The sequence below is a fragment of the Ochotona curzoniae genome, unplaced genomic scaffold, assembly GCF_017591425.1.
Source record: "Ochotona curzoniae isolate NIBS_2020 unplaced genomic scaffold, NIBS_Ocur_1.0 contig_3520, whole genome shotgun sequence".
NCBI lineage: Eukaryota > Metazoa > Chordata > Mammalia > Lagomorpha > Ochotonidae > Ochotona > Ochotona curzoniae.
In genome coordinates, this window is record NW_024465894.1 from 20,154,062 (window position 1) to 20,167,212 (window position 13,151).

Genomic DNA, 13,151 nt, shown 5'->3' on the forward strand with positions numbered 1-13,151 from the left:
TGCTCTTATATGTGTGTGCATGTGTGTGTCCTTCTCTTTCTGTAACTTTGCCTTTTAAGTAAATAGATAAATCATTGGGGAAAGTTGGATTATTACTAAAGTCATTTTGTCTTGTGATATGCATTTTCTCACATCTCTAACATCTGTAATTTTTTCTAACAAATCGCACATCTAAATGGCTATAAGAATTTCTGACCTTTAAATAAGTATGGTAACAGCCAGGCCATAAAGATTTCTCGTTTGTTGACATAAGTATCTTTAGCAGATACTTATGTCTCAAAGGAAGACATAGAAATAGCCAAGTTGTGAAAAGATATTCAGTATTACTAATCCTCAGGGAAATGCAAAGTAAAGTCACAGTGAGATTAGCACCTTACGCCTGTTAGAATTGTTATCCTCAAAAAGATGTTAATCATTGTTAGCAAGGGCGTGGAAAGAAAGGAAACCCATGTGCACTGTCGGTGGGAATGTGAATTGGTACAGCCATTACAGAGAATAGTGTGGAAGTTCCTCAGAAAACTAAAAATGCTCATAGAATTATAAAATCCAGGAATTCCACTATGAGAGGAAATACACAAATAATCCAGAATCCAGATTTGCAGTCATCTGTCCTTTATGTTCACCGCAGCAATATTCCTGATAGCTGAGTTACAGCAAGCATCCTGAGTGGCCATTGATGGATGAAGGGAGAAAGAAAATGTAGCAGGTACAGTGGAATGCTGTTTGGCCCTGAAGAGCAGGCTGTGCGTGCTGTTGTTCTGACAGCCCGGATGAACCTGGAGGACATTCTGCTCAGATAAGCCATGCACAGAAGGGCAAGGATTACTGGAGGTCATGCATCAATGGAACCTGACAAAGTCAGAGCTTAGAGAAGTAGAAAGTAGAGTGGTGGCTCCCGGGGACTGGAGAGGAGTGGAGGCTGGGGGAAGGGAAGATGTTGTTCAACAGGTTCACAATGTCTGTTAACCTAGAGAGAAGTTTGCCAAATCCATGCTGCGGTGTCCACAGATGATAGTAATGTATTTTAAATTTCAAGATTTTACTAAAGGATTAGATTTTAAATGGTCTACTGCAAAAACATGCTAGATATGTGAAGTGATAGATATGTTAATTAACCTGATATAATCATTCCAGGAGTTATCCTATATCAAAACATCACTTTGGGGAGTGGTGCTTTGGTATAATGGGTAACATTCCACCTGTGGTGCCAGCATCCCAGATAGGCTCAGTTGCGCTCCAGGTGCTCCATTTCCTGTCCCTTTCTCTGCTAGGAGAGCAGCAAAGTATAGTTCAAGTTCTTGGGCCCCTACATGTACATGAGAGACCTGGAGTAAATACATGTGTGTGTTAAGACTAGAGAGCAAAACAAAAATCCAAGCTGGCTCAGATGGAAATAACAGTTTTTCAGCTGCCTGGAAATGTACTTATTTGAGCTCTGAATATAATTTTTTTTTTAAAGATATTTACTTATTTACTTAAAAAGGCAGAGTGACAGAGATGGAAAGACCAAGAGAGATCTTCCGTCTGCTGTATGACTCCTCAAATAGCCACCACAGCCCAGACTCAGGCAGGCCAAAGGCAGGAGCCAGGAACTCCATCTGGGTCTCCCATGAGGGTGGCAGGGACTCCAGCACTTGGACTGTGTTCCAGTGCCTTCCCAGGCACGCTAGCAGAGAGCGGGATCAGAAGTGGCACAGCCAGGACTGGAGCCAGCACTCTGATACAGAATGTAAGTGGTGGTATAAGCCTGTCACAGTGCTGACCCCTAAATATATTATTTTTTATTTTAGTTTTTTTTTTTAATGTTAGACTGTTAGGCTAATAACATGGTAAAGTATCATTAAGATCAAGAAAATATGTTTTGACCAGTTTCTGAATTTTTTGTTTTTAAAAGGATGGTTATAGAGCAAGAACAAGGGTTACTATTTTTAAAAATGCTTCTTTATATTTTTATTGGAGAGGCAAATCTACAGAGAGAATGATCCTCCGTCCACTGGTTCACTCCCCAAGTAGCCATAATGGCCAGAGCTGAGCCAATCCAAAGTCATGAGCTTCTTCTGGGCCTCCCATACAGATGCAGGGCACCAAGGCCTTGGGCCATTCTCCACCACTTTTCCAGGCAACAAGCAGGGAGCAGGACAGGAAGTGGAACAGCTGGGACACAAACTGGCACCTATGAAAGATTATTATTAACCAAGATTAACTTGTCAAAATCTGTTCTGGAGTAAGGAAAATGAGTTTTTGGATATGGTATGAGGGGAGCTAGTCTCACTAGCCAGGTATTCCTGTTGTAAAGTGATTCTTTGTCTACTAATAGGCACATTTATAACTGTCATCCTCTATTGTTTAATTAAGGTAACGTGATCATTTTGGAGTTATTCCTCTTGTTTTCTTTGTTAGGAAATTAAACTTGGGATACTCACCTCTTTAAAACATTCAAGGAGGAAAAATCTACCTGTGGCAGATTGAAAAAAAAAAAACCTGGGAATACAGCTTAAAGTGTATTATTTACGTTATTATAAAGAATTTCATGAAATTTACAGATAGCAAAGCAATATGGAGCCTATCATGAAGATATTGTTTCACTTGTCTATCTTTATGACTTATTGCTATTTTTTGTTTTCTAGAAAATACTACAGTTTCTACCTGAACGAATTTTCTTTCGATGGCATTACCAGAGTATAGGTAAGAAGAAATAAAAGCTTTTTAAAAATTACCTACAACTTGTTCTAATTGACTTTTCAGTAATACTTTATATAATTCACACTATCAGGCAGTTTATAACAAGAAGTAATAATGTGATCATTAAAGCCAAGGAGAAGTCCTACCTGGATTTTGGAGGAAAATGTGTCTCACTTATTTTAAGTTACTGATGTGTGGCTTAGAGAACAGCCACAGCAGCCCATCTGGGACCTTGCTAGAGATGAAGGATATATGACTCTAGCCAGACCCAACCAAGCTTGACACCTGGTGTTTTTTTTTTTTTTTTTCCTTTGTAAAATACCTGTTTATTCCAAGGGCAGAATTACGGAGAACAGAAAAGAGAGATCTCCATCTGCTAGTTAGCTCACTTCACTAGTGGCTGCAATGGCTGTTGCTTTGCCAAGAGTGAGCAACTTCCTCTGGGTTTCCCAAGTAGGTGTATGGGCCCAAGCACTTGGGCTGTTTTTTGAAGGTTTCCCAGGTGCATTGGCAGAGAGCTGCATTAGGAGTAGAAAAGTAGGTGCCTCTATGGGATGCTGGCATCACAGGAAGCCACTTAACCTGTTAGACCACAGTGTGGTACCCAGCATCTGCATTTTTGACAGGAGCTGTGAGCTCATGCTTGTGGGCAGGAAGCTTGAGAAGCAATGGGTTAGAGTAATTTCTGAAATAACTCAATGTTTTTTTCTCACAAAATAGCTTGTTCTTTAAGCCTACATCTTTTACTCCAAATCACTTTGCTTGGATGTTTTATGATATGGCAGTGAGAGGAAGCTGAAATAAAGCAAATTACCCAAGTGTCCTTTCCATTCAGCTCTTAACACTTAACTGCATCTCATCCCAGTATAATAGGCACAGCACAGCTGGAGTAATTCTGTAACATCGATTATGAATCCTGTTTCTGCTTTAAAGAGTGCCAGCTTTAGTCTCCGTCTTACGAAAGTATCATGCTTTCTATTGTTTTTCTTCCTCACTGGATAGTCATGGTCGAGACAAACATGAACTTACTATGGAGTCTTCAGTCTGATCGTTTTATTCATTCAAAAATTAACTGTGGAAGACAATGTTAGTCTGCAAAGTGTAGGGCAGAAACACAGATTTCCTTAACATCTTGTCTCTGGATAGTTGTAGGAACTAGAGAAGGGGCAGAGGATAAAAAGAATTGCAATGTGGTTGTCGCTAGGAATAATGTATAATGGGAGTAAGGAGGGAAACCAAGTGATTCTATTTAGAGGAACTGGAAAAGCCTTCAAAAGTGGTTACCTTTTGGAAGGTGAGCACTCACCTGTGGAAAGCATGGGAAGGGCTCTGTGGGAGGGAGTTGTGTGTTCAGTCCAGAACCTGAAGGAGTGCAGCACAGCCCATGGATTCCTCAGTCTGACTTAGGAGAAAAGTAACCAATGCTAATAGAAACAGTTATTTCAAGTTACATGTAATGAGTTTACAGACAACAGGGTATATGTAGCAACTTTGTATATTGAACTGGATGAGTAAGTCATGACTTCTAGATAAATCTTAGTCTTTACATCTCTGAACTATATAAGAGCATTTTCCTCTAAATTGGATGGGGAGCCTTCTGTCAGCCATGGATCATGCGGATATTGATGACATCATCCGCAGACCATACAGAATTACCAACTTAAAAAGTAACCCGCTGGAGATTTATTAAGACAACCTATGGTTGCCTTGGCAGGGCCAGACCAAATGATTTCATGGCCAGTGGACAAGATGTTCTGCCTCCCCTACTGTGCTTCTTAGAAAGTTGTCCTTAACATTTCTGTTCAATTGAAGCTTTGAGCTTATGTGTTTAAATTAAAATAAAAAATTTAAAAGATGCAGAGTGTAAACTGCAGAGACCTCATGGGGCTTTGTGATGCTCCATCGTAGAGTGGAAATGGCTGACAATGAGAAATAACTGCATGTAGTATTCTTACCTGTGCTAGATATAATCCATCTCTAATTTTGTTTCTATCTCTTGTAGGGAAGACATACTCATTTTCTTCAAATAGCTCTTTAAAATGTCTAGAGATTAGTAGATTCTCCCTCAGCATGAATAAACTCATTAGAACTATGTGAAAATTTGATTTGCATTTGTGTTGTGTAACTTTATGGATCTCCTAGGCAATGCATGTTACTATTGTTCAGTCTGCCTAATACCACTGAAACAGGTGAAAATTTCTGATACGAGTACCTTCTTAACCCCATTTGCTGGCCTCTTATCAGGAACAGTGACTAGAGGCCTCAGACTCTTTGGTGAGATTGCAGGGCGTCACATGTTGTGAGCCATTGTGATAAGAGCAAGTGCTGTTATCTGTTGTGTGGGAGCAGCTGCCTCCGTGGAGTGTTCAGACCGAGCCAGCTTTTGGGACACTGAAGTGTGAGCTCTTGCATCTAAGGTCATCATGTGTGTTATGTATGCTCTAATACTTCAGGCTTGAGTCAGCAAGCATTAATTTTTTCACATAAATACATTTTGTACAAGTAACCAAATTAGAAAATGCTGTTTGTTCCAGTCCAGATCTTATTTGCAAAGATCTTTAGACTTAGTTGCCTTTTGAAACCAGACTTCAGATTTGAGAGTGACACTGTCTTGCATCAATGTACCGTAAAACCAGTAGTTGAAAAAAATCAGCACATTGTTAATGTCTGCATAACACCCTCCCCAACCAAGTTACTGCTATGGCTTAAGATAGAAATAATCACTGTCAGTGAAGTAACTAAACCTGAAAGAGCTTTACTCGTGTCTTGCTAGTGTAAGAACTCACAGTGCATCCTCCCATTGTCCTGGCCTTTCGAATTTAGAAATTGCCAATGAGAGATTGTGGATTTGTAATTATGAATTTTTGTTGGATATAGCGGGCCACACTTGCCGTGCTCTTTGTGATTTACTTGGATATGTATCTAATAAGAACAATGCTACCAAGTACTTAATGAAACAATATTGCAACTTCTAGGGGACAAGAAATAAGGGGCTGGACCCTTGACATTTTGGTTCACACAGCACTGACACAGTGTGCTTCCTGTCCTGTACTATAAATGCTAATGTCTATAAGGCGGGAGCTCTAAAACGAGAATGACTCCTACATTATACAGCTCTCAAAAGCTCTCAGGTACGCCGGAGAGCCATGTTTTTATCCTGAGAAGGAAAAAAAAATAATGTGAAACATCAGCTACCATGATACTGGCAGTCTGTTTCTTATCATATCTTCTTTGTAATGGAAGCATTCTGTTTCTCTTAAAGAATTTAAGAGGGAGAATGAGTGTGTAGTTTCTGTTTACTGTGGTTTTTAATGGCTTACTCCTTGCTATCCATCACTGGATGAAGAAACGTGTTTAAACTTGGTTTTGCAATATGAAATGAACACAAGGTCAACTCCAAGCCTCTAGAGATAGTGTTTCAAGTGTTGTTTAGAGGGCAAGAAGTGCAGGAATGTGGCTGGCTGATGCTCACAAGCTATGGGATGTATGCTAACCCATGACTAAACACTTTGCACATATTCATTACTGATTGGAAATGGAAAAATTGTTTATCAGATTTTTCCTAGAGTCACTTCTAGGCCAGTGAATCAGGATGACACTGAAGCTCTGGGCAGTAATGAGCATGGATCGGGTGAGGCAATGACCCAGACCACCACCAGCAGCAAGCCAGGGCTCTGGGTGGATAAGCACACTTGAACCCTCAGGGCCACCAGTGGTGCTCCTTCATGCACCTGTGTGCCATCACAGGTGTGGTCACTTCAGGAGGGCTTGCTGCTATGAGCCTCCAGGAAGCAGGTTTCCTGTCTCAGTGGACAGCGCTGTGGATATACTCCTTAGATGTATGTGGAGTAGGGGAAGATAACACTTCCTGTTGGAAATGTTTTCTATTACAAATGTTAAAATTAAACAACTCTTGGGCTAAAAGGAATGGGATTCAATTAATAGGAAAATCATGCTGTGCAACACCTCATGCCTGGTTTTGGATGAGTCTGTGTTAAATTTAAATTTAGTTTCTTCAGTTATGCTTCAGTGTAAAAGCTATGCATGCAACTAAGCTAAAATTTATTTTTGACTTTCAGAAGTGTCCCTGGCAAGATGCCTAGGCCACCTTGGTGCTCCCATGTGGCCTGAAATGTAAACACAGCCTCTATCCAGCCTGAATTTCTCAAAGGTGCTTCTGCCCAAAAGTCCTGTCTTCTCACAAGCCTGAGTATGACATTGTCCATCAGGCCCCATCACGCCTACTCTTCCCCAGGGCTCAGCATTCCCCCACGCATATCACACTAGGACTTCCTCAGAAATGTGTCGCAACCGGGCTGCATGCCTCCTTGGGTGTGTGGGTGAGGACATCAGGTGGCTGGTGGCTAGAAATGATGCCCTTGGCAGGCTGGGACCCAGTCGAGTTAAGCAACAGCTCCACAGCTTCAGTCTCTTTCACCTGCTTGGCCATCTGAAAGCTGACTTCTCTGAGACGCACCAGGGAAATGGGGGTGAATTCAGGGTCTTTCTTCTCTCTATTGCCCATGATCTGCCATCCTGTGGAGCGCCATCCACCTTGACTTTGCCAGCTTCTTTCTCCTTCTTGCTGCCATGTCTTCTGATTTCCCTGCCCGCTTGCCTCTCCCTGTCCTTGTCTTTCGTGCCAGTGCCTTGCCTCCTTCTCAGTGGCTGTCTAACTTTTGTCTTTGTTTACATCAGTGTCTGAGTGCCAGCCCCGTGCTCTTGATCTTCTACTCAAGTCACTTTCCTGCTTCCTTTTCCTTTCACAAATTTGAACATTTGAAACCTTCTGTTTCTTATTTTTTAAGAGATACCTTCATTTAAGGTACAAATGATGCACTATATATTTATATACTGAATATATTTAAAGTACAAATTTTGGTAGGTTTTGACATAGTTATACAACTGTGAAATCATGGCTTCCACTAGAGTAATGAACATAGCATCACCTCCAAATGTTTCCTCATCTGCTTTGGAGATCTCTGTCTTCTTGCCCTTTTCTGCCTCTGCCACAGTCCCCCAGAAGCAGTGAGCTAGCTGTTTCTGCCGATTGGACTACCTCACAGTTTCTATAAATACGATCATACAGCATGCACTCTTTTCCTTTGCTTTCTTTCATTTGTCATACTTATTTGAGCATCAATTGTGTTGTATCCATCAATAGTTCGCTTCCTTTTATTTCTAAGTGGTACACGTTTATATTCTGAATATCCCATTATGTGGTTATAGCATAGTTCATTTGTCCATTCAAGTGTTAATGGGCATTTGGGTTACTTGCTCTTATAAATAAGGCTACTGTATATAAATGTATGAATACAGTGAATATTCTATATATTTACCTGACACATTCTCTGCATCAGTGAGAGTTCTGGGTACTCCACCTTCTTGTCAGCACCTGGCATGCTCAGTCTTTTTATGTTAGTAAAAGTGATTGACAGCATCTTCTCATGTGCTTATTTGCCATCGGTAGACCTTCTTTTGGTGAAGTGCGTACTCAGATTACCCATCTTTTAGAAAAATGTGTTGTCTGTGTTCTCAATTTTGAATTTTGAGATTTTTTTGACATATCTCACATACAAATCCTTTACCAGATATATTTTCTTCTCATTTCTGTTTTTATTCCCTTTGGATTGTCCTTTGAAATGTTAAAGTTTCTAACTCTACAGAAATCCAGTTTATCAATTTTTCATTTTATGAATAGTGCTTTTGGTGTCATATCTAAGGAGTCTTTGCCTAAATGCAAAGTCATAAAGCTCTTTCCTGTTTTCTTCTAGACATTCTGTTCTTACATGTTGTACATTTGGGTCTCCTTACATGGGTGGCACAACTCAACTAGTTGAGCCATCATCTGCCACCTGCCTGCCAGGGCATCATTAGCAGGGGAAGGAATCAGGATCCATGCCCTCCAATATGGGGATGTAGGTAGCCCCAGTGGCTTTTTAACACAATATGGGGATGTACGTAACCCCAGTGGCCTTCCTAAGTCATCTCCTTTGTGAGTTTAAGATCCCATTTAGATGGGGTTGCCAGTCCATCTCCTTGCCCAGGACATAACAGAAGAGTGAACTGGGGACTTATACTACCCTTCTAAGGCAGACTTAGCTCGTGGCAGTGGGCTGCAGCCCCACAGTGTCACAGTTAGTTGGTGTGATATGAGTACATTTGGATCCTGTCTCCTTAACAGTCACCAGAGGTGCTCTTGTAAAAGTTTGACTGTTGGGCCTGGCCCTATCAGTGTGGTTGCCAGTGCCAGGAAAGCATCCCACCGTTTTGGATATTTATAAAATGTTCCTGTAAAAATGTTTTGTGAGTGGTAATTTATATTATTTTTGTGTTTAGGGTTTTAAAAATCATTTGTTTTGCGCATAACGATATTTACATGTAATCCATTGTCAGCTTACCTTAGTATCCTTCAGTTACCTTAGTATCTGTCATTTTTCACTCTTAATAGAAAATTAAAGAAGTAGATACCTAAAGTTAAAAATATCTTTTCCTTTGTGGCATTACTTTGCTTCTGAAGATAACCTTGCTTTGATGTTTTAAAAAAATATGTCTTGCATAGGTATGCATTTTTTCTTTCTAGAGCTGATCTTTCAAAATAGGTCTAATTCATTGTTTTAAACTTTCAGGCTCAACTCTAAAGAAGCTGCTGCACACTGGAAATTCTGTTAAGGTATTTATTTTACATGAAAATGTCATGGCCTTTTTCATTACTCTCTATCGATGTCACAAAGGGTCAGGCCATTTGGAAAAACAAAAGCAATGTTCTAAAATTATTTAGGGTTTTTTCTTTTTATTTCTTTGAGAACTAAGAGGGAGAAAGAGGGAGGGAGAGAGAATGTTGAATCCTCTGGTCCTCTGGTTCACTGCATGTATCCTTGTAACCTCTGGGTTGGGTTGGCCGAAGCTGAGCTGGGCAGTTGTTCCAGGTCTCCCATGGAGTTAACAGGTCAGTACCTACTGCCTCTCAGGGTGCCTGTTAGCAGGAAGTTGGAGCCTGGAGACAGAGTTGGACTTTGAACCTGGTTGCCATGAAGCATGGGCATCCTCACCAGATCTTAACTGCTAGGTTAAGCCCCAGCCCTACACTTAGCTTTGTTTTTAACCAAGAAATTACATGAGGGGCTAGCACAATGGCTCAACAGGCCAATCCTTTGCCTGCTAGTTCTGGCATCCCATATGGGTGCCGGTTCTAGACATAACTACTGCAGTTCTGATCTAGCTTCCTGCTTCTGGACTGAGAAAGCAGTGGAGGATGGCTCAAGTCCTTGGAGACCCAGAAGAAGCTCCCAGCTCCTGGTGTCACATCAACTCACTCTGGCTATTACAACCATTTGGGAAGTGAACCAGCAGATGAAAGATCTCTCTGTCTCTTCTGTCTCCCTCTCTTTCTCTGTGTAAATTGACCTTTCAAATAAAAAATAATTAATCTTTAAAAAACAGATATCACATGACAAATATTATTAGCCTTTTTGTTCCTACATACTGAATTACTGTGAGAGGCTTAGTTCTTCAGAGTTTGGAATTCTCATTGCTTCTGATTGTGCTGGATATGGCAAGGGCTGTAGGCAAGGCCCCAGCTGCTCCCATTTTATCGTCAGACAATGAAAGGCAGTTTTTTCTTCCACAACTAAAACGCCGGTTCTGTCTGCCTTAGTAACCTAGTTAAACTTACAATCATCTCTGAATTAATTTTGCTAATTTTGAGAACCATTGTGAAAAAGGGCAGCTGTGCCTCACTCTTGAATTTTAATTTATGTGCAGCCGATCTTTGAATTTCCGTTAAAGCCAGTTTATTTTTAAAGGAACATATTCTTTACAGTGATATATATTGTTTGGTGCTGGGATAGGAAGGGCCTGAGATGTGAGCAGCAGAACGAAGGCAGCCAGAGTGAATATACTATGGAAGATAATTCACTTGTAGCTGATTAAGCTGTATGAATACTTAATGCATTTATTTTTGGTTTATATCAGTTTAAGCAACCATGACCAATTAAAACTTAAGTCAGCTGCCTCCTTCATATTGGCAAAAAAAGAAGTGAGTTATTCCTAATTTCACTGTGGATTCCATATTTTGTCATAGTTACAACCTATTGAGGTGTTACTGCATATTTATTCTTAGTCCTTTTTCACATTTTGTTGCATTAAATACAGTTAACATAAAAGACACGCTAAAATTTCATAGAAACTTTCCTCTTATTAATACTTTTTGGCTGGAAATACAGAGCTGTAACGTTTTTTGCCTGGCTGCTGAATAGTATTCTGTGTTCCACAATGCTTCTCATTTTCCATGCTTGGGGAGGGAAGCGTGAGTGGACGTGGAGATTGGTGCGATGCGGCGGTGCGATCCTGGCTGCCGAGAGTCCGTATGGTCAGTGAGGTGTTGCATTGCCAGCTAGGGCATATTGGGAGTCATTTTCTTCTCCCCCCGCCCCCCACAACACACACACACATACATGTATACATACACACATGCAGGTGCCCACACTCTCAGCCACACACACTTTCTTTTTGCTCTTCTCCGCCCTTGGCTTTCCTGTAGAGCCTTGTTTGTGGTTCATATCACTCTTGCTGCAGAGAAACTAGCACCCCCTTGAGCTTTTAGTCGAAAGTGGAGCAGAAATCACTCTAGCTGCCTGTGTTCAGAGCTTAGTCCATCTTTCTGTCGCATGCAATCTATTTTTCATTCTCCTTTGCTTACTTAGCTTCTTTTAATGACATCATCTTTTTAGCAAATTAGGAGTACAGAAATGAAAGGATGCATGTTTTTGAATTCCAGGTGTAGGGTGAAGTTGGAAGTATAGCGAGGAAAGCAGGGCACATCTGGCTATGTTGATGTTTTCTATTGAGTGAGGCCACTGTTCAGAACATGGGGAAGGTTTTGCAGAGAGTAGAGGGGGATGCAAGGCAGGAAGCCGGAGAGCTGCTCTGTCTCACCGAGCCATGTCTCCAGGGGCTTTTTAGCTGTAAGTGTTCTGATTTTCAAGCACGTCATAACCACATGCGTATCACAGTTCATGATGAAAATTCTATTCGAAACACAGTATTAATCTGGAGGGAGATTATCTCTGGCATTGTTTTCATGGATAATGGAGTGTTAGTGATATGGGCCTTAGGGAATGAAATACTTTTAATGGGAAATACAGGATGCTTAATGTTAGTCAGGCAGCCTTTTATGTGCTTTATTCAATCCTTGTAAAGGTCTTTTGTGGTTATTATCCCTACTTTACCAGTGGACAAACTAAGTCATCGAGAAGTTGAATGGTTTTTCTGGGGTCAGAGCTAGAAATTGACAGAATCTGCATTTGAAGCCAGAGTACCTGCAGAACCTGAGCTCTTTAAGTCTATGCTATATGGCAATGTCCATAGGGAACATTGTCGCTAAGGGAAGAACTCAGCATAGTACTTGAACCATACCTTTGACTCTTCCTTTTTCTTTCTCAAGACTGATGCTCTATTGCAATGCATTTCTCCCGGTACATACAAGTGTCTCATTTCTGCTGTTGATTGTCGTTTTGTTTAGATACGCTGTGAAGGAATCAGGCTGTTTCTTTTGTGGCTGCAAGCACTTCAGACAAACTGTGCAGAAGAGCAGGTGCTGATTTTTGCTTGCCTGGTGCCCGGTTTCCCAGCAGTCCCATCCTCCAGGGGACCCTGCACGCTGGAGACGCTCATCAACCCCAGCCCTAGTGCAGCTGATGGTGAGCAGTGTTAGCGCATCCTCTGTGTTGATTTTACTCTGGAATGTACTTTGGGGAATTCCTTGTGTTTTCATTTTCTTTGATAGAAATCTTGATCTCACTAATGAGGCCTGAAGAGGAGTTACTACTCCCTCTGTGTATTCGTACCAGATCCTTACAAATATTAGAGTCAAAAGTCTTGGAAATGATGGCAGGAGACATTTATCAAGTGGTGAAGCCAGAAATGGAGGCAAGGCCAGATGCTGGCAGTAGTAGTAAGCAGAGACATGGGGTGTGTCTGCAGTGGTTAATACGATTTACATCCACCATTCCCAACTGCTGTCTATTGTTCTCATCACTGTAGTTTTATAAATGGACACTCATCTGCTCAGCCAGGATCACCCAGCTATGAGTTTTCAAGCAGTGTTTACGGTAGGACAGTAGAGGCCTCAGGGAACCATTAGTGCTGGTCATTTTTGTTCTACAAATTTATAAGGAACTCATCCTTTAGTGCCATTGATTTATCGCTGTATGTCACTTTATTTCCCAAGGACTGACATTTGGTCCCGGGTCAGCCAACTAGAGTTGTTGTTGTTTTAGTCTATTTTTTATTTGAACCCTTGAGGAACTTTATAATATGTTAACCATACCTTTAACTTTAAATCTATTTTCATTTTATTTGGAAGAGAGGGGGGGGGGGCAGAAACAGACAAAAGAGATATTCATCGCGTGCTGGCTCCCAGGGTGCTCACTAGCAGGAAACTGGCATCAACACTGGAGCCAGAACTT

General features: G+C 41.1%; 1 protein-coding gene across 4 annotated transcripts in view; it reads left to right on the forward strand.

Moving 5' to 3' along the window:
- RALGAPA2 (Ral GTPase activating protein catalytic subunit alpha 2) overlaps window positions 1-13,151 on the forward strand; it is a 267,919-nt gene that overhangs the window by 45,838 nt on the left and 208,930 nt on the right. For all 4 annotated transcript variants that reach the window (XM_040981780.1, XM_040981778.1, XM_040981777.1 and 1 more), the window contains exons 4-6: window positions 2,628-2,685; window positions 9,312-9,355; window positions 12,206-12,383. In XM_040981780.1, coding sequence (XP_040837714.1) covers window positions 2,628-2,685; window positions 9,312-9,355; window positions 12,206-12,383 — 280 coding nt within the window. The remainder of the gene's footprint in view (window positions 1-2,627; window positions 2,686-9,311; window positions 9,356-12,205; window positions 12,384-13,151) is intronic.